General features: G+C 45.8%; 1 protein-coding gene across 10 annotated transcripts; it reads left to right on the top strand.

The window, feature by feature from the left end:
• The first annotated feature begins 7,549 nt into the window (after positions 1-7,549).
• Positions 7,550-19,281, top strand: LOC138171740 (immunoglobulin superfamily member 1-like). 10 transcript variants are annotated; one of them, XM_069101379.1, is made up of 15 exons: positions 7,550-7,668; positions 8,141-8,200; positions 9,805-9,943; positions 10,248-10,315; positions 10,735-10,770; positions 10,983-11,258; positions 12,901-13,200; positions 13,506-13,805; positions 14,656-14,955; positions 15,371-15,640; positions 16,024-16,128; positions 16,223-16,253; positions 16,418-16,494; positions 16,621-16,658; positions 17,011-19,281. In XM_069101379.1, the coding sequence occupies exons 4-15, from the start codon at positions 10,282-10,284 to the stop codon at positions 17,140-17,142; spliced, it is 1,899 nt and encodes a 632-aa protein (XP_068957480.1). In that variant the 5' UTR covers positions 7,550-7,668; positions 8,141-8,200; positions 9,805-9,943; positions 10,248-10,281; the 3' UTR covers positions 17,143-19,281. The 10 variants fall into 10 exon arrangements, with proteins under 10 accessions (XP_068957480.1, XP_068957482.1, XP_068957485.1 ...); XM_069101380.1 differs by having other exon boundaries at positions 7,553-7,668; positions 8,110-8,200; XM_069101381.1 differs by lacking the exon at positions 9,805-9,943.
• The last annotated feature ends 239 nt before the right edge of the window (positions 19,282-19,520 follow it).

Here is a 19,520-nt window from a genome sequence, read left to right as displayed (position 1 = left end):
CCTTCCTTTCACAACTAGGTTTGAATGGGAGAAAAAAAGGTTGCCTTGGGGAAGTAATGATATCTACCAATGGTGGAATGTGATACCCACTTCTTGAAAGAGAAGGGACAGACTCAAGATGCAGAATTAAATGGCCATTTGGGGGCATGGCTGAATGGGGGAATTTGTTTTTCTTAAGTATGTATTTGTTACAAGTGTTTTGGTTTTCTATTTTTTTTTACTTGTGGAGAGTGTGTGGAAGAGTGAAAAATGTCAGTTGAAAAAACAAATCAAAAATAGAAAAGGGGAAATGATGATGTAGTCTGAAATTGATAGCTTCTGGCCAGTCAAATCCTCCACAGCCTCTTTGAAAACAACCTTACCACAAAAACCATCGACCATTTGCTGGAGGAAATTCTGCCTTCAGGCCCCACTTTCCTAATTGATTACTACCTTTCCCAGAACACTATTTTAGGAAAATTCTAGCTGTGCTTCACTCTACCTCTTTCTGGCCCTGGCTTCCCCAATTACTGTATGACTCTACCACCCCCTTCCTCCATTTCTGGATTAACTTTGATTAGATTAGCTCCATTTTTTCTGAATAGGCTTCAGCAATCTACTCCCAAAAGGCCTCTGGTCATTCCTAAGACTTTCTAGAGTAAAGTGGCCATCCCCTAAACAGAAATATGAGTGCATTATTTCTTCCATTACCATATAAGCTCCTTTAGGGCCAGATCTAATTTACTTTTCTATTTGCATCCCAACCCCAATGCCTGTGTCTGATGGACTTTTAAAATATTTGTTTCCTAACTGAAAAAAATGCACTTGCTTTTACTATAACCTGTGGCTAATGTGATGGTTTTCTGACTGGATTTAAGGAGTTCCCAGTGAATAGGGACTGAGTCAAAGTAGAAGAGGTTGAATCCAAACCAAGCAACTAGGGTATTGTGAGGGGGACTTCACAGATCCTCTGCTCTGTTACCAATAAATTCAAGATCTCAATCAAGAAGAAACTCAGAAACTCACTTTTTTAAGGAATTAAAGAGTAGTCATATGATTTTTAAAAGTCTTTTGGATAGATAGAATCAAAAAATCTCTCAGTTACAATGAACCTCAAAGAATATTAAGTCTACCTATGCGTAGGCAGAAATGCCCAGCAGAAATTATTGTACATAGCACATATGTAAAATCAATTGAGTGCTACATATGCTTATTTGGGGGCTGACACACTTAGAAAAATTATAGTCACCAGTACATGCAATTCATAATACAAACACCAAACTCACTCAGCACAAAATATCAGTCTGATTTCTGAAGATCCCAGTAAGCAGGTTTTACACCAGTGCCCATGACAAGCTTTCCTCTCTGCTCAGGAAAAGGCCATGAGTTTCCCCTGAGGTAGCATTCTGATAGGTCTCCATCAATCAACTCTACCTTTGAGCAAACATATGATCCTCATATTTCCAAGTGTAGGATACACAGGAATCTGTCCTTATGGTGATCCAAAAGCAGAAATCTGTACACAATTACAGAAACAACATATGTGTGATGACCAACTTTGATAGATTGTACTCTCCTCAGTGATGCAGGGTTATAAGTCAACTCCAAAAGACTCATGAAGAAGAGAGATGTGTACATTCAGAGAAAGAGCTAGAAAGAACTGAGTTTGAATGCAGATTGAAGCAAACTACCTGATCTTTTTCTTTTTCTAGTTTGGTTTTGTTTCCTCTTTCCTACTGTTCATTCCACCTCTTAACAATCCTTTATAACCTGACTGATGTCTAATGTGGAAGTGTTTGCAGATCCTATACTTGACTGCATGCCACCATGATGGGGGAGGGGGGGAGAGGAGGAGAAGGAGGGGGAGAAAATTTGAAACTCAAGGGATTGTGGAACTGAATCTTGTAAACTAAAAGTAACAAACAAATTAATAAAGACAAAAAATTTAAAAAAAAGAAGCAGGCAGATGGCTGGAGCCTCTGGTGGGTTTTTCTTTTTCTTGTCAAGGGTGTTTACAAATTGCATCTAAGTTCTGAAAAGAAAACTCTCTATCAAAGCTATCATTATTAGCTAGTATTTGTCAACTCTTTACCAAATTTGGGAGATACCCAACATTAGTAGTTTGCCAAATTTGGTCAAAAGAGTTCATTGGTAAATTTGAAAAATCATATTTGAGGGACGGATCTTTTATTGTCAAACTATACCACTTAAGTGTGTTTCTTATAGGAAAAAGAACAAAAATTAAACAAGTTACATAGCAATGACAGTCACAATGTGAAGTCTTAAAACAAGATAGAGTTGTTATGCTATGTTAAAATATTGATTCGCACTATCACTCTACACTTAGTTGACAAGTTTTTAGCCTTGTTTTGAAGATCTCTATTGAGAAAGGACTCTTTGTTGCCTAAGGCAGAACATTTCACTTTTGGAAATCTCAGTGGCAGCGGGTGAAGTTCCAAGACGTTTTAGCCCCCAAATGCCAAACACAACTTAGAAGGTCAACAGGAAAGGGCTGATGTACCTGGGTGAGAACAGAGCCACACCAGGACATTCCTGGCTCTAGCAACTCAGAAACAGTTCTTGGGAGTGACTGAATCAGCCGCATTAGTGGCCGCTTCTACCCACAGATGGTAAGGGGGTTGAACAATTGATCATCAGGAGATGGCAGGGGTCTTTTTGCTAGCACTGGCACAGGATTCTGCTGATGTGCCAGTATTCAGATCCAGGTCACAGTCCTGGGTTTCAATTCCAGGGCAAGGAATAGCACTAGCATACCAGAGTTTGCTGCTCAGTGGGATGGTGACTCTCCTTACAGTTCCAGGGCAGGAAAGAGAGCTTGTGGTCACTCACATAACAGAGCACAGTCCGGAAGAGTAGTAAATGCACTTCTTCTTAGACCAAACTACCTTAGATGAACTGAAAACTTATAGGTCACTAGAAAACTTATAGGTCATAAAAAAGCAGCACAAAATCCCTGAAGCTTGGCAGAGAGTGCCCTCCATCCTGGAAGCAGAGCCCTACTACAACAAAGAATTAATGGTAAAATAGTAGGCTGTGGAAATGAACAAACAACAGAAAAAAATTCTGACCATGGAAAGCTATTAAAGTGACAAGGAAGATCAAAACACACACTCAGAGGAAGATAACAAAGTCAAAGATCCTACATCCAAAGTCTCCAAGAAAAATATGAATTGCTCTCAGGCCATGGAAGATCTCAAACATGATTTTGAAAATCAAATAAGAGAAAGAGAGAAAAAATTGGGAACAGAAATGAGAGTGATGCAAGAAAATAATGAAAAATGACTCAACAGCTTGATAAAAGAGACAAAAAGTACTGAAGAAAATAACACCTTAAAAAATAGATTAGACCAAATGGTAAAAGAGGTTCAAAAAACCAATGAGGAGAAGAATAAAAAAAAAAATTAAAAAGCAGAAGAGGTCAAGTGGAAAAAAGGCACAAAAATTCACTGAAGGGAAAAAAAAAACCTCCTTAAAAATTAGAATTAGTTGAATGGAAAAGGAGGTACAAAAGCTCACTGAAGATAATAATTCCTTAAAAATCATAATGGAGGGGGCGGCCTGGTAGCACAGTGAGTAAGAGCACCAGCCTCAGAGTTGGGATAACCTGGGATCGAATCCAGGCTCAGACACTTAGAGGCCCACCCAGAAACACCTGGCCATGTAACCTTGAGCAAGTAATCCCAATTGCTTAGGGGTGGCCAGGTGGCGGAGGTGAGTAAGAGCACTGGCCCCACAGTTGGGATAACCTGGGATCAAATCTGGGCTCAGATACTTAGCACCACATCCAGAAATAACTGGCCGTGTAACCTTGAGCAAGTTACTTAACCCCAATTGCTTAAAAAAAAAATTATGATGGAGCAAATTGAAGCTAATGACTTCATGAGAAATCAAGAAACACTAAAACAAAAACAAATAAATGGAAAAAAAAGAGAAGACAATATAAAGTATCTCATTGGAAAAAGTAACTGAACTGAAAAATAGATTCAGGAGAAAGAATTTGGAAGTTATTTGGTGAGCTGAAAATCACAAAAAAGGAACCTAGACATCATTTTTCAAGAGATTATCAAGGAAAATCACTCTGATATTCTAGAACCAGAGGGCAAAATAGAAATTGAAAGAATACACCAATTACCTCCTGAAAGAGATACCAAAATGAAAATTCCCAGGAATATTATAGCCAAATTCCAGAGCTCTGAAGTCAAGGAGAAAATACTGCAGGCTGCTAGAAAGAAACAATTCAAGTATGGTGGAACCACAGTCAGGATAACACAAGATCTGACAGTTCCTACATTAAAGAATCAGAGGGCTTGGAGTATGATAGTCTGGAGAGCAAAGATTACAACCAAGAATCATCTACTTAGCAAAACTGAATATAATCCTGGAAGGGGAAAATGAATATTAAAAAAATAGAGGACTTTCAAACATTATTGATGAACAGATCAGAACTGAATAGAAAATTTGACTTTCAAATACAAGATTCAAGAGAAGCATAAAAAGACAAATAGGAAAGAGAAGTCATAAGGGACTCAATAAGGTTAAATTGGGAAGATGATACTTGTATAATGTATAAGAATTTTCTCATTATTAGTGTAGTTAGGAGTGTGTATAGACTGTGCACAAATGTGAGTGGAATATAAAATCTTAAAGAAAATGAAATTAAGGGGTAAGGGAATAACGTACTGGGAAAGAGTGAAAAGGAGAGGTAGAATGGGGTAAATTATCTCACAGAAAAGAGGCAGGAAAAAACTTGTACAGTGGAGGAGAAGATGGGGGATGTGAGGGGCAGTGAGTGAGCCTTACTCTCATTAGAATTGGCTCAAAGAAGAAATAGCATACATACTCAACTGCTTATAGAAATCTATCTTACCCCACAGGGAAGTTAAAAGGGAAGAGGATAAGAAAGTAGGGTAATAGGGGGGAGGGCAGACTGGGAGAGGGAATAGTGAGAAGCAAAGCACTTTTGAGAAGCAACAGGAGAGAGAATAGAATAAATGGGGTGGAGAGAAATGTAGTTAGCTCTTAACATATAATTAGGGAAAAAATAAAATATCATTAAAAATAATGGCCACTAAGTCTTCCCAAGGTCCAGTATACCTAGTTATGCCATTATATCCTTTGTTTATGACATGGTCTTCCATTGCCTTACCTCTGTGTAAGGCAATGGGCCATAATTTCCTCACCTGTAAATGAAAGGTTTAGAATAGACTGTTTCTTAGGTCCCTCTGTATCTATGATCTATGATGCCAAATAAGATTCATTCTGATCACCCTGCACTAGAATTTTTCAAGATTATACATGTCCTGAGAGTATCCTACCCACCTCTTATCATAATACTCTGGTTTTGGTCTGACTGGGGCATGGTACAGTAAGGCCTTCACCATCTGTGTTCCCAACATTGTGCTTCTTTTATACAGGTGAAGATCTCAGCTGTGTTTGGGGCCATCGTCTCACCACATTGTTAACTTCTCAAGCTTCCTGTTGGCTAAAACCACCAGATCATTAAATGAAAAAATCAAAGGTGATATTTCCCCTGCACTCTTTCTTGAGCAACATTGATGTAACACCTAGATTAGTCCTCACACTTGAAAAAAATATTTTCTCCTTCGTCCAGTTTGTGGCTGAGTAAAACTAGGAAGGAAAGTTTGAAGAAAATTTGCAGGGAAATCTGGGGAGAGGAGGTACAAGAAATGGAAATACACTCCAATTTATTGAAATTTAATCTCCATGGGACTCAGATGTGGGACAGGGTTGAACAGCTGGGAGACCATCCTTCTCCCCCCTTTATTGGTTCATGGAACCTGACCATAGGTTATGGTCCTCTCCAGAGTACAGGCAGGGACCTGGGACCTTCAGTTCCACCCATCCTGTCCTGATTCCTCCATTCATGTATGCTAGATTCAGGACCTATTTATTCCCTATCTTCTGGGTAGGTTACCTGTGGAATCTTCTGGGCATCCATAGAAGAAGGGATTGTTACAGAAGAATAAAGAAACTGAGCAGTTACATTCAGTGATTAATTTAGCAATGCATGTGGTTACAGAGACAAACCAGGCCCAAGGCTCTCAGTAGCCAAGATTATTGGCCATTAATTTCCAAATAGTTAATATACAATTTGGATGGATGAAAAACAGGAAAAACAAGATGTAGGGAATGAAACACCTGTTTTCTCATTGGTAGAGGGGATCAGGAGATATGGAGGTGAGAGGGTGAGGGAGAGTTTTGTGACATTCCTTAAGCTGGGTGATCTTTGCAAAGAGGAGTAAGTAATCTTGTGACTTCTCTAAAATCTGGTGATTTACAAGTAACTGAAACAATTCACAAAATGGTAGATAAAGACAAAATGGAATCAGTATTTCTATTTTTAATATAACAGGCAGAACCATGTCCATCTGTGGTCTGCTCATGACTGCAGCCTCTCTTCAGGTATCATTTCCCCTTTATCTGCTCAACTATACCCCAAATGTTCACTGAATCCCAATCACAGAATTGTTGAATGTGAACATTGGAAGGGCTATCAGGAGTGACGTGCTTCAATCCATTCAGGTAAGGAGTTCCCATACCTGACAAGTAATAATTTTTCACTGACAACAGTGAAATCTCTCTTCGTCATCAGGAGGGAGAAGTAGTTTCCATGTTGATCCGATTCTTGGATTTCTAAAGTTTCTATTTTTCAATCATGGAAAACTCATTTTACCAGGGATACTTGGTGACAAAGGCTCATATCTGACTCCTCAGAGACCTCTGGGCCCCACAAGGGAACAGAACAGAGGCATGGAAATGTGTTTGGAAGATCAAGGTTTGATCTTCCAAGAAAGTTGTCATTCTTTCTTGGATTTGTCCAGCCTCAGCCTCTTGAGTTCCACTGAGGGAACATTTGTGCTAAGCAGGGGCAAGGGGATCTTGAAGGAGAAGGATAGACTCCCTTCTTCTTCATTCTTCTGGATTGTGAACCAGTTACATAAAGATAATCCCCTTGGAAGATAACCCTGATTCTTTCACATTCCCAGACTCTGTCCTGGGCTCAAGAGATTAGAAGAAAGAGAAACAGACAGACAGAGAAAGAGAGACGGAGACGCATGGGTTCTCTTCTGTACTCTCTTTAGTCCCTTCTTTCCTCTAAAACCACCTTTCCAGGGGCAGCTAGGTGGCACAATGAATAGAGCACTGGTCCTAGAGTCAGGAGGACCTGAGCTCAAATCCAGCCTCAGACACTTCACCCTTACTAGTCGAATCACTTAACCCTGATTACCTTGCCTCCACCTTCCAAAAAAAGATAAAACCTTTCCAAAGGCCTCCTCAGATCCTCCTCTAGGTCTCCAGTGCCGCCTTTGAAGTCACTAGGCCAGAACAGAGAGGTGAGTGCCTGGTACCTACTTCTAGGCAGACTTAAGGAGCTAACGGGGCTAGAGTTTGGGCACAGGATACAGCAGAAGGAACAGCTGTCTCACAGACAAATATGCAAATTGCCCAACCCACACTTACCCAACAGGAAGTTGAGAAATTGAGGCCTTATTTCCATTTCCCCTTATCCTGCAACTTCTCCAAATCCCAGGGTACTCAGCCCCTGACCAAAGCCTCCCCTACTGCTATACCAGCCAGGGGTTATTTCTGTACAAACTCATTCTGGACAACGCATCCAGAGAGGCACATTTACTGGAGAAGGTCCAGGTGGGTGTCACAGGCATGGCCTGACTGGGGCAAGGGAAGAGGGCGTGGGAGGAGGGGGTTGGTGCTAATCCTCGTGGTAGGCAGATCTGTGGAAGGAACCAGGGCTTTGACTAGACCAAGGTCACTGGGGATGGGTGGAACATGAAACCTTCCTTCAAGGGTGAGAAGGGCTTTCATAGGAAGCCCTAGGGACCAGGCTTATTCTGGGAGGCCCCAGGTGAGAGAACCAGGACCAAAGTGGGGGAAGTGTGAGGGAGGTGGAATCAGCTGAAGGTAAGGCAGAATATCCTACCAGTCAGAGTTGTTCAACCATGGACCAGGCTGCCTTGTGTGGCAGTGAGTTGTCTTCATGTGAATGGTGGAAGACCACCCTACATTCTGACTGTCAGAGAGGAGGAGAGCTCTGCCTCCTCTCTCACTGAACACTGGCTTCTGGGTCAGGAACAATGACCCTTCTCTGTGCCCCGCCTAGGAGGACATAATCCACTCACCAGTAATGAGTCCAAGTATGGAGCTGAGCTGACCGAGTGGGGTGAGTATCTCAAATGTTCCTCACCCCTGTACAACCAGCCCAGCCCCAGGATTCCACTGATCGCTGCCTCCCCACCCCCACCCCCACCACTTCATCCTCCACGCAGCTGGCAAAGCTATTTTCCAAAAGAACAGGAATGACCAAGTCACCCCCTTCCTTCATAAACACCAATGGCTCCCTGTTACCTCTAGGATACAATACAGACCTCTGGGTATGGCTTTTAATACCCTTCACAGTCTGATCCCAAAGTGCATTTCTCACCTTGTGATGCATAGATCCCCTTCAGTGCCCAAAGGTCCAGCCAAAGAAGCCCCTTTCTTCACACTGGTCTCCATGCCTTTACAAAGATCATCTCCCACAGCTGTAGTGTTCTCAGTGGCTCCTGCTCACACACCCCTTGGGACAGAAAGTCTTTCCTGATCCCCCAATGGCTAGTGCCTTCCCTCTCACTAATTTGTGTTTAACCACGTGTGTGCGTTTATTTTGTGTGCACACACATTCACGTGTGCATTCTTGTCTCACCTGAGAGAATAGAGAACCTCTCTGTCTTTGAACCTCCTGTAGTCAGCTCAGAATCTGCTCAACATTAAGTGATTAAGAAACGTTTGATGATGTGCACCAGACAGCGACCATCTGGCCTGCCATCATGCATGGGGGCTCATCGCCCTTCGCCACCTCCTTCACAGGACTCATAAGCACAATGACCTTGCCCTTTGCCACAGAGGAGGGCTGACAGTCCCCGGACCAACACATCCACTCAGGATTCTGAGCCGGGGGTGGCCTTCCTGGTCCTCAGACTCTCTTCTATCATGCCCATCCAGTTCAGCCTCCCTTCCTTCAGTGACCCACCCGGCTCTCCCCTACCCTTGCTTTGTGCCCTGTGGCAGCCCCATTCTGCTGCTAACAAATTGTCCTTTGCATCAGAACTCTGGCTTCTGCCCTGAAATCTTTGTGTAGGTATTTTGTATTGGCATATACTAACCTATGTTCCCCCATCCCCATGGATTATAAGCCCCACGAGTCATGAGACTGTTTCTCTTGTCTTTGCATTCTCAGCACAGGGCATAGGGCAGGTCACATAATAGGAGCTTAATAATGGCCATTGAATTTGAATTGGGACTTGTCTCATCTAGAGGCTGCCTGACTCGAGAGATTCCTTATCAGGAAAGCATGAGTGAGGTTCTACAAAGACGCACAGAAACCCCCAGGTTAAGGCCAACTCCCTGGATAGGTGTGAGGCTTGAGTAAGCTGTAAGCAGAGGGTCAGTGCTGCCATGGGGAAGAAGACCCAGTACTCAGAGGTGGGGGCCTCTTGTCTGCACTGAACTCCTACAATGCATTCAGTCAGCTGCATACCCTCTCCTGACTTGGAGTCAGGAAGACAAGAATTCGAATCCTGCCTCAGATGCTTGCTATGTGTGAACCTGTGCAAGCCATTTAACGTCTGCCTGCCTCAGTTTCCTCATATATAAAGTGGGAATAACATTAACAGCTACTGCTCAAGGTTGCTGTGTGCATGAAATGGTACAGTAAGTGTCGGGTGCTTGGTAAACATGAAAGTAGTAAATGATGTTAGAGTTATATTCTTTGTTTACTCTTATCAGTCACAAAAGAAAGCAAAGCATGACATACCCAGTAAGCACAAAAACAGGAGCAAAGAGACCATGAGTGTAGGGGGCTGAGTTCAGAGCTGAGGGGCCCTGGACACCTTCAGCCTTGGTGGCCAGCCTCGTGCCATTCAAGGTAAGTCTTCCATGGCGCCCCCTGTTTATTGCATGGGAAGTCCTGGTACTTTGGCCCTGGGCTTCTTCAGCGGTCTTCAATACTAAATAGCCATTGGACTCCTTAGGCCTTGCCAGGCTACCTTTACCTTTAGACCCTCTGATCCCCTCAGAGCTGAGCCTTGAAGGACCACGGTCCCTCACTCATAAGTATAAGGGCTAAAATTATGGGATCTGGGATTGGGGGGGTGTAAGGCAGCAGGGCTGGCCACCACATCCTGGACCAGCCTCTCCTCCACTTATCTTTTCCCCTATGCACATGTAAGGTTGGGCAGTCTAGGACAGAGGTGAAGACCCACCATGGGCCACACAGTCACTTTCCTGATCTTCATTGGTGAGTGTCCAGGGTTAGGACTGGGGAAGGAGGGACATTGAAACAAGATCCGTGGCTGAAGGACAGGAAGGAAGACTAAGGAGGAGACAGAACCATTTGGGACAGAGAATAGAGACTAGTAGACACTGAGCTCAAAAGGCTATTCCTGGGGTGGCTAGGTGGTGCAGTGAGTAAAGCACCGGCCCCAGAGTCAGGAGTTGGGTTCCGGCCTCAGACACTTAACACAAAAAAACTAGCTGTGTAACCTTGGGCAAGTTACTTAACCCCAATTGCCCTCCAAAAGGCAAAAAAAAAAAAAAAGACTATTCCTTCATATTCTAACCAAAGCAGAGTTAGAGGTTCAGGGATTTTGGGGAGAGCTGGGAATGGGTTGGCTTGGGCTGGAGGGGAGGCATCTATAACCTGACCTTCTCTTACAGGACTGTGTCTGCACTGCGTGCTGAGGGTACAGATGGGTAAGGTGTCCCCAATACTATTTCCCTCCTCCTTTCCTATGTCCTAATTCAGTCCAGATAGCCATCCCCACAACAACCAGTGAGTGAAAACAGGTCATTGGGATGAATGGATGGGGTGATTCAGGGAGGGGACTCAGGATTCAGAGCTGAAAAAAAAAAAGCAACTTGCACCAGAGGCCTCCCTGGAACTCTGGACTCTGTTTCTTTCTCAGACCCCCTTCCCAGGCCCACCCTCTGGGCCGTCCCCAGTCCTGTGGTCCCTGGAGGAGCAGATGTGACCCTCAGGTGCCAGGGCCACCTGGGGAGTGATCGATTCCAGCTCTGGAGAGATGGAGAACTCAGAGAGGAGAGAAATGCCTCCTGGCAGCAGGCAGAATTCGTGCTCAGGAGTGTGAATGCCTCTAGAGATGCGAGAAGCTACAGCTGCCGCTCTGGGCGGGGGCCCTTGTGGTCAAATTTCAGTGAGCCCCTGGCCCTGGTGGTGACAGGTGAGGGGGGTGCTGGTCTGCAGCCATCCCTGGTGGGGAAGGGCCAGTCCTGAGAGGGGAGCCCAGAGCCCTCTCTGGGGAGTCATTTACTAGTGAGACAAACCCTTAGGCTTTACTACCTGCCTCCCTTTAACACTAACACCTGCCCTGGCTCCCCAGGTCACATTTTGGGAACGAAGATAGGGTTATGAAATCTTTTTCCTAAATAACCTTGTGAGAAGGATAGCGCATGGACCATGATTTCCAATTTATAGGTGGGGAAACTGAGGCTTGGAGAGGGGGTAAGCTGACTTAGAGTGACCTGGTCCTTTACTGTCATGGCCATTATTCTGACCCATGATACCACCAAACCCCGGGATCTTTCCATCTCTGATGACCCAGCCATGAGACTGCACTGCCACTGTCTCCAAAGACACACAGGGTTTGGGAGAAGGGGGCACACCCTTCGGAGGCTCCCTTTTGCTGAACAAACTTCACTCAGATTCTTCAAAGAGCCAGACGGCGACACATCCAGTTGTCTTTGCCATTACCATATGATTCATTCACCTCTCCCTGTCCCACCATCCTGCCTGTGCTCACACAGTTCCCCCTCCCACCTTCATCCATCACTTTCCTACACATCTTTAAGGCCCAGCTCAGATCCGGGCTGCTCCAGGATGCTGTCCCTGAATGTATTAAGTGTCTCTGTCCTGACCTCTGAGCCCCCAGCATGGTGCCTATACCTCTCTTGTGTGGCCCCTGTGCCCCCTCTAGCCCTGGGGCCCTTCTCACCACCCCAGGCTGCTGGCCATCTGGCCCCACTTAGAAGGCAGCCTGCTGAAGGGGGAAGGAGCCTGAGATCAGGAGCCTGTGGCAGGGGTTTAAACACCTAACCACTCTTTCCCCCCTGCCCAAGTCCTAGCTGGGTGACTGTGGCCAAGTCCCTGACCTTCTGTGGAATCTCGGTTCTCTCTTCCATGACATGAAGCTCATGGGCCAGATTATCTAAGGAGGTCATTTGAGCTCAAACCCCTGTGATCCCCGACACTGTGAGCTCCCTGAGGGCAGCAGGGGTGTGGTCTTCCTTAAACCTTTGGGGCTCCCCCATCACTGAGCAGGAGGCACCTGATGTGCAGGCAAAGACTGAGGGCAACAGAACTAGACTAACTTTCCAGAGGAAGCCCCCACGCTCCTCTGCCAGCCCAGCTCTGACTTCCCTGAAGGGTGGGGGGGCAGGACAGGGTCCTGGCACCACATGGCAGTGGAGGCCTGGACCCAATCAGGATGTCTGTCTAACCTCCCCAACCATGGGATTACTGAGGGGATAGAGCTTTGAAGGTCTCGAAGCTTAAAAGAAAGTGAATTGGCTGGTGATCGCACAATCGTCCTGCAGGCCCAGGTCATAGGGACAGAGCTGGTGAGAAGAGGGGCAGGTGGGGGAGGGCAGCCTCCTCTGCCCATGCCCCTTCTCCTCCAATCGCTCTGTACCTTGACAGTCTTCCTGGACTCAGAGCATTTTGTGAAGGTGACCCCAGAGCCCAGGGACCCAGCCACAAACAGGCCTACAGGCCACACTCCCCTTTCTCAGCTGTTTCAGGGAATAATTTCAGGGGAGTGGGGCTGGAGATTGGGCCCCTAACTTTCTTCCTTCCTCGTTTCGCAGGAGCCTTCTCCAAACCCTCCATTTCACTTTCAAACTACTACATAGTATACTCAGAGACCACAGGGAACATCTGGTGTGACATGCCACATCGGGCACCCTCCCAGGACTACAGTTTTGCCCTCCTGGAGGCAAAGAGCCTGGAGCCCTTGCAGAGACAGAGCCCTACAGGGACCAGGGCTGTGTTCTCATTTCTGTCTTCTAGAGCTGAGGATACTGGGAGCTACAGCTGTATTTACTACAGGAAGACAGCCCCCCACAAGGGATCCAATCCCAGCGAGACTCTGAAGCTGACTTTGCCTGGTGACTAGAGATGGGAACCCCCTGGATCCCCAATTCCCCCCCCCCATATAGGGGCCCACAGAGTTATGGGGACGTCATAAAATCCAGGGAATCCTGAAAGGATGGTTTGGGAAAGGCTGGAGGAGACCCTGGGACCCTCTCCTGGTCTACATGGACTCAGCTTTGGGCCCCAGAATAGTGGGGCAGACCCCAGACAGGGAATGAGAATCGACACAAGATTGCTGCTTCCCCTCTTATTAAGAGAGTAGAGGGAGAGCCCTAGAAATGGCATCTTACCTTGACCTCAGGTGTCCCTTTTCCCTCAGCACAATTCCCCAGGCCCACTCTGTGGGCCCATCCTGGCCTCGTGGTGGCCCCAGGGGCCAACATCACTCTCTGGTGCTCAAGGCCCAAGCTGTCTTTCCTTGGAGAGGTGACTTTCACTCTGCGGAAGGCTGGAACCCAGTATTCTGTACGGCAGCAGATCTCAGCAGACCTCTGGACTAGCTTCCTCCTCCCATCTGTGAGACCCGAGGACACTGGGAGCTACAGCTGTGCTTACAGGGAAAAGAAAGACTATGCTAGAGAATCAAAGCCCAGTGAGGCCCTGGAGCTGGTGGTGCCAGGTGAGGGGGGTGTGGGCCCAGAGCATCTCTGAGCATGACCCCTCAGAGAGCACTCTGCTCAGACAGGGGCCTCACAGAGACAAGGCCTGGGGTCTACACATCCAGCTCTGCCCTGGGGCCTGGCAGGACTCAGGGCCTTGGGAGACAGGAGGCATTTTTCTTGTGATCTAGAACCTGGGGAAGAAAGGTGGTGATGGGGACTGAGCTGTGGGTTAGGGGAAGAGTCATAGAGACCCAGAGCTGAAAGAAGCCTTGGAGGCCAAACCCTGCCATTTTTCTTTTGTACAGTTTTTTCCCAACTCCCTGAGACCCCATTTGGGATTTTCTTGGCAGTCACTGGAGGAATGGCTTGTCATTTCCTTCTCTAGCTCATTTTATAGAAGCCGAACCCTCCCATTACCAATGAGCAAAGTGAGGCCCAGAGAGAGGGAAGTACTTGTCCAGGGTCACACAACAAGTAAGTGACTGAGCTTGGAAATGAGCCTGAGCCTTCCCACTCCTGGACTGTGACATGAGCCCTGGTTTTAGGCTGAGCCCTGGGCCTGTCGGGAACAGCCCAGATGAACAGTGAGGGCTTTGATGTTCCTTCCCATGAGTCATCAGAGGCCTGAGACAATAGGTTAGCTGAGTTCCCTCAAATGTGGGTCTACTTAGATTCCTGGGTTTTTAGAGCAGGAAAGAGCTGAGAGATCTTCTAGTCTACACTCCCCCATCCCACCCATTTACAGAGGAGATAACTGAGGTTTAGACAGTTCCAGTGAATGACCCAAATTCACACAAGGGACTTAGACACAAAGCAGGGACCAGACCCAGGTGTCCTGACTCCCAGCCTGTGTTCTTCCTCTCCCAGGATCTCTCCCCAAGCCTTCCCTCTCAGCCTTCCCAGGCCTGGTGGTGGAGCCCGGGATGCATGTGACTCTCCAGTGCTGGCAGCCCCCTCAGACATCATCTCAGAGGGTGACATTCACTCTGCTGAAGGTGGGGACCCCTCAGGCCTTGCAGAGCCAGAGCCCAGCTGGGACCTCAGCTGCCTTTCCCCTCCTCTCTGTGAGGGCCCAGGATGCTGGTAACTACAGCTGTGTCTACTATGAGAGGATGGCTCCATTCCAGGTGTCTGAGCCCAGTGAGGTCCTGGAGCTCTGGGTGACAGGTGAGGGGGTGCCCAGCTCCAAAGGGCATAAAGTAGAACACTGAGAGTCAGAATTCAGAGACTGCCTAGGAAGGACACATTGTTTGGGGCCCTTTTGAGCTTAGTGAGGTAGGGGTGGTGGGGTCCAGCCCAATGTATGTGGAGGCACAGGTAGAAGGATGGACCGGCTCAGGTGCTACTCCAAACTCAAGGGACAAGAACTGGGGGAGGAACACCCTCCTTGTTTCTTAGGAACCCCAGAAAATACCTGAAATTTAGCATGCAAGGGAAGGAAACTTTGCAAAAAGAGTGAACTAAGAGCCAATGGAAGTAGCTGCTAAGGGCCAGGGGTTCTTCAGGGCCCCCCATCTCCTGCCTCCCCCACCCCACTGTGGAAAGACCCCTGAGGATTTCTGGCCCATGTTTGCATTTGCAGATGCACTCCCCAAGCCTTCCCTCTCGGTCTGGCCTGGCCCAGAGGTGACCTCAGGGGCTGATGTGACCCTCCTGTGTCAGGGGCCTTCATGGAATACCGGGTTTATTCTGTACAAGGAAGGGCACATGAATAGGACTCAGGATGAGGCCCAGTTCCTTTTGAGACATATGACCCCTGAAGCATCTGGCAATTACAGCTGCAGCTACCAGCTTAGCATTAACGGCAGTCACTGGACACAGCACAGCGACCCTCTGGAGATTATAGTGAGAGGTGAGACAAAAAATCCACAAGACCCACTGGGGATGCCAACAACCACTCCGTCCCTCAGCCCTACGAGGAGATGAAACCAAGGCCTTGACTCAGCAGGAGACACAGGATGAGACAGTGCCCTCAATTCCAGGCCCAGAGGGACCAAGGGTGTGATCCAGGCCATAACTTTCTTCCTATCCTCGCCTATGACCCAGATATTTCCATCCTGGTTTGGGGGTTTCTCATCCTAATTCTAAGGGATGAGCCTTCTCTGAGCACTGTGGGATGCGGGGGTGGTAGGTGATAGGAGGAGGAAATTTAGGAACAGTTATAGGTAAATGGTGGGCATCCCCTCAGGAGAGTGATTGATGAGGAGTCTTCCCTCTCCCCCACTTCTGCTTCAGCGCCCAGTAACACCCTCCTCATCACCCTCAGCTGCGTCTCCTTCCTCCTCATCTGCCTTCTCCTTCTCCTGCTGGCAATCTTCTGCCATAGATCCAGCCCAATAGGTGAGCATGGAGGAGACAGGGTGAAGCCTCTTGGACTCCATTGTCCCCTTTGGGCACTTCCCTGATATTATTTCCTTTCCCTTGCTTCCCCCAGCAGGGGCCTTGCATAGAGACTGCCTTAGGAGGTAAGAAGCCTCAGCTCCTACTGCAACAGACCCCTGTTCCTTCCTTCGGATATATCCCTGGCCCCTCTGTGCTGGATGGAGAACCTGGTGGGGAGAACATGCTCAAGGAAGCTCCCAGGGTGACCTATGCCCTCTGGTCCTATATCTTCCCCCTCTCCCTACAGATTCTTCTGCTGCCCTCGTCTTCCTCAGGGTGTCTGCCTGCCCCGGCACCCAGAGGCCCCAAGAGATGAGGCACTGTGTAAGTTATGTGCTTGGGAAGGGGCCTGGGAAGAGCACCGTGCTCTGGGCCATCAGAGCTATTTAAGCAGGGGGGAGGTACTGGTCTTGGGAGCTGGGGAATGATGGGACCTTTCCTCTCCCTCAGACACAGAAGTGGCCAATGAGAGACCGAGGAAACCATCGGTGAGTTAGTCCTGTCCTGTCCTCCCCCTGGAGCGGGACCCTGTCTTGTTCTTTAACCACAAGCTTCTGAATCCTTACATTCTCCTCCCCCAAGGCAGGGATTGTCAGCTGAGGATCCCTGAATTCGTTTTGAGGTTATCTGTTTTCATATTTCCATAACTATACATCAAGGTTATTTCCTTTCCTTGATAATCCTATGGAGTTCATTTCATCTAATTAAAGGCATGAAATTGGGAAGGCAGCCAGAGGTTTCCCCAGACAGACTCTGAAAGCTTTCATGGCCCATGAGAAGATTATGAGCTCCTGTTCCAACGTCACCCACTGTGCCCTCACAAGTGTATTTCTCCTTCAGATCGCCATGGCTACAAATCCTGAGGGAGTGACCTATGCACATCTGAAGATAAGAACCTTGAATAAGAGTCAGACAGACCCAAAGGAGAAACCCATAGAGTCCACAGTCTATGCCACTGTCTGCTTAGACTGAGACTTTGGCTGTTTTTCAAAAAGAAAATCTCTCGCTGCCTCTTTTCTCCACCCCACACCTCCTCATCTCACCTGTCCACTAGTCTTTCTCAAATCCCCACCATTGAAGAGCCATGAAGACTATCAGGGATATCCATTCTGGTCTACAGTTGTACAGACCAAGTACACCTGTCTATGATGTTGAGAAATGGACAAGATACATACAGCGTAGGGGGGTGGTGATAATCTCAGGGAGAAAGTCACTAGCAGTTGTGGGAACCATGAAAAGGCTCCTGCTCTAGCTGGGATTGGAGCTGAGTTTTAAAGAAAACCAGGCACATTAAGATGCAGATTGGAGGAAAGATAACATGCCAGGCATGGGGGACAGCCACAACAGAGACATGGAGCTAGGAGACCATTGTGCGTAAGGAGAAAAAATAAATCAGCCAGTGTGGCTGACTCAGGGAGTGAGAGGAAGGAAATAAAGTGTGAGCATATTTGAAATGTAGGAAGTCACTCAAGCTCAAACCCCCAAATTAAGAGAGTGAGACAGAGACAGAGACAGAGAGATAGAAAGAGACAGAAAGACAGAGAGCCAGAGCCAGAGACAGAGAGAGATAGACAGAGACAGAGAAAGGAACCTTGTAACAAACAGAGTTAAGTAAAAGCATCCACATGGTGATCATGCCCAAAAATGTGTTTTTGTACTTTGTGTCCCCTCCCTCTCGGTTGAGACTTGGGTGCCATGTTTCATCTGAGGTCCTCTGAGGCATGGTTAGCTATTGCATTGCTCAGAGTTCTTAAATCTTGTGATTTTTTTTCCTTTAAAATGATTTCTTTGCATAAATTATTCTGGTTACACTCCCTTTACTCTGCATCAGTTCATATTACCCAAGATTCTTTGAAATCATCTCATTTGCAGTTTTATATGGTGCAATATCATTCCTGCATTTTCATGTCCTGCTGGTGCAGCCATTCTCCAGTTGTCTAAGGACAATCTAGGTCACCCCCTTAGGTTCTTTGTCTTTTCTTTTCCCCCTTTTAGTCCCTTCTTTCAGGAGTAGGAAGATAGGTTTACTAATGAATATATTCCCTCCTCTCCATTATGCTCCCCCTTACCCATTCCACCCCAATCCCTGCTTTATTTGTCCATTGAATTTGATGTGTTTCTATACAAAATTGTTCGAAATGTATTTAACCTTTATTTGTACACTTTAGATAAGAATGAGGTTCATTTGATGCTCACTACCCTTCTTCTTTCTATGTGGTTGCATACTCTTTCCTCATGCACCCCAAATATGAGGAATAATTGTCCCTTCTTCCTCATGTCTACACTATTATATTCCTTCTACCCTCACTTCTCATCTGCCTCTTAAAACGATCAAAACAACTTGCATCCAAATTCCACAATTTCTTATTTAACTCTGAGTATCTTTTGAATTCATTAAGCTGCTGAAGGGGCACATCTTTCTTTTTTTCCATTTTTAATATTAGAGATGATAGAGAAGAAGCTAGAAATTTGGCTCAGCTCCCCCAAAACCTTTTCCACAGTGAACAAAAAAAAAAGTGTCAAACCAAAGTCTGAGAATGAAAACCGAGAAAAAAAATCACAAGGGGCTATTTTTTTTTTCCAGTAGGGGAATCATGGAATGTTAGCACTTCATCATCATAAAGTGCCTTCCAATTACTCAAGTTAATTTCTAGGTTTCTCTTTACTCTTGGGTTGATACTCAAATGCTGTTATTGTTTTCTGTGTGCTTTTTCCCATTCCGTCAAAGCCCCACCTCTTTCCTTTATAGGAATATACTTAATCTTACAAAATAATTCCTAGTTTTAAGGTTAGATATTTTTTGGAGATTTTGTTGGAAAATCTACTCACATTTAGAGTTGGAGCTAGATGTTGTGTGATCCAGATTGTGATTTTTGGTATTTCAAGATATTATTAATTTTTCCCTTTTTTATGTTTTATTTATTTTATTTTTAATTTATAGAATAAAACAAGCATTTCTGTAGCATATGTGACAATTTCATATAGAATAAAATCTTTCATTAGCTCATGTTGAATATTTTACATATTAATTAAATCAATTAATGAGATTTTCTTCTATGTCTTCCTATGAAATCTTGTTCATGCTATTTAATAAAATTTTGATGAAAAATTCATTCATTTCTTTCTTGAAAATATGCATACATAGTTAATGAGGTTTTTATGTGTGCAGACTTTAGGCACACCCTGTATAATAAAAATACGATTGCACATGAAATTGCAAATTTATTATGTACAACTTACTATTCCTTTTAAATATATAATAAATTTATATATTTTCTTTTTTCCTTCCCCCTAGCGATGGCTACTACTAGACATAAATAGGTGTATATGTATGAACACACATAAAAATA

This window comes from Petaurus breviceps, unplaced genomic scaffold (genome assembly GCF_028583685.1).
Source record: "Petaurus breviceps papuanus isolate PSGF00001 unplaced genomic scaffold, PetGlider_PUasm1.0 462, whole genome shotgun sequence".
In the NCBI taxonomy this organism is placed as follows: domain Eukaryota; kingdom Metazoa; phylum Chordata; class Mammalia; order Diprotodontia; family Petauridae; genus Petaurus; species Petaurus breviceps.
Note: the sequence above shows the minus strand (reverse complement) of the source record. Positions and strands in the feature narration are given on the sequence as shown.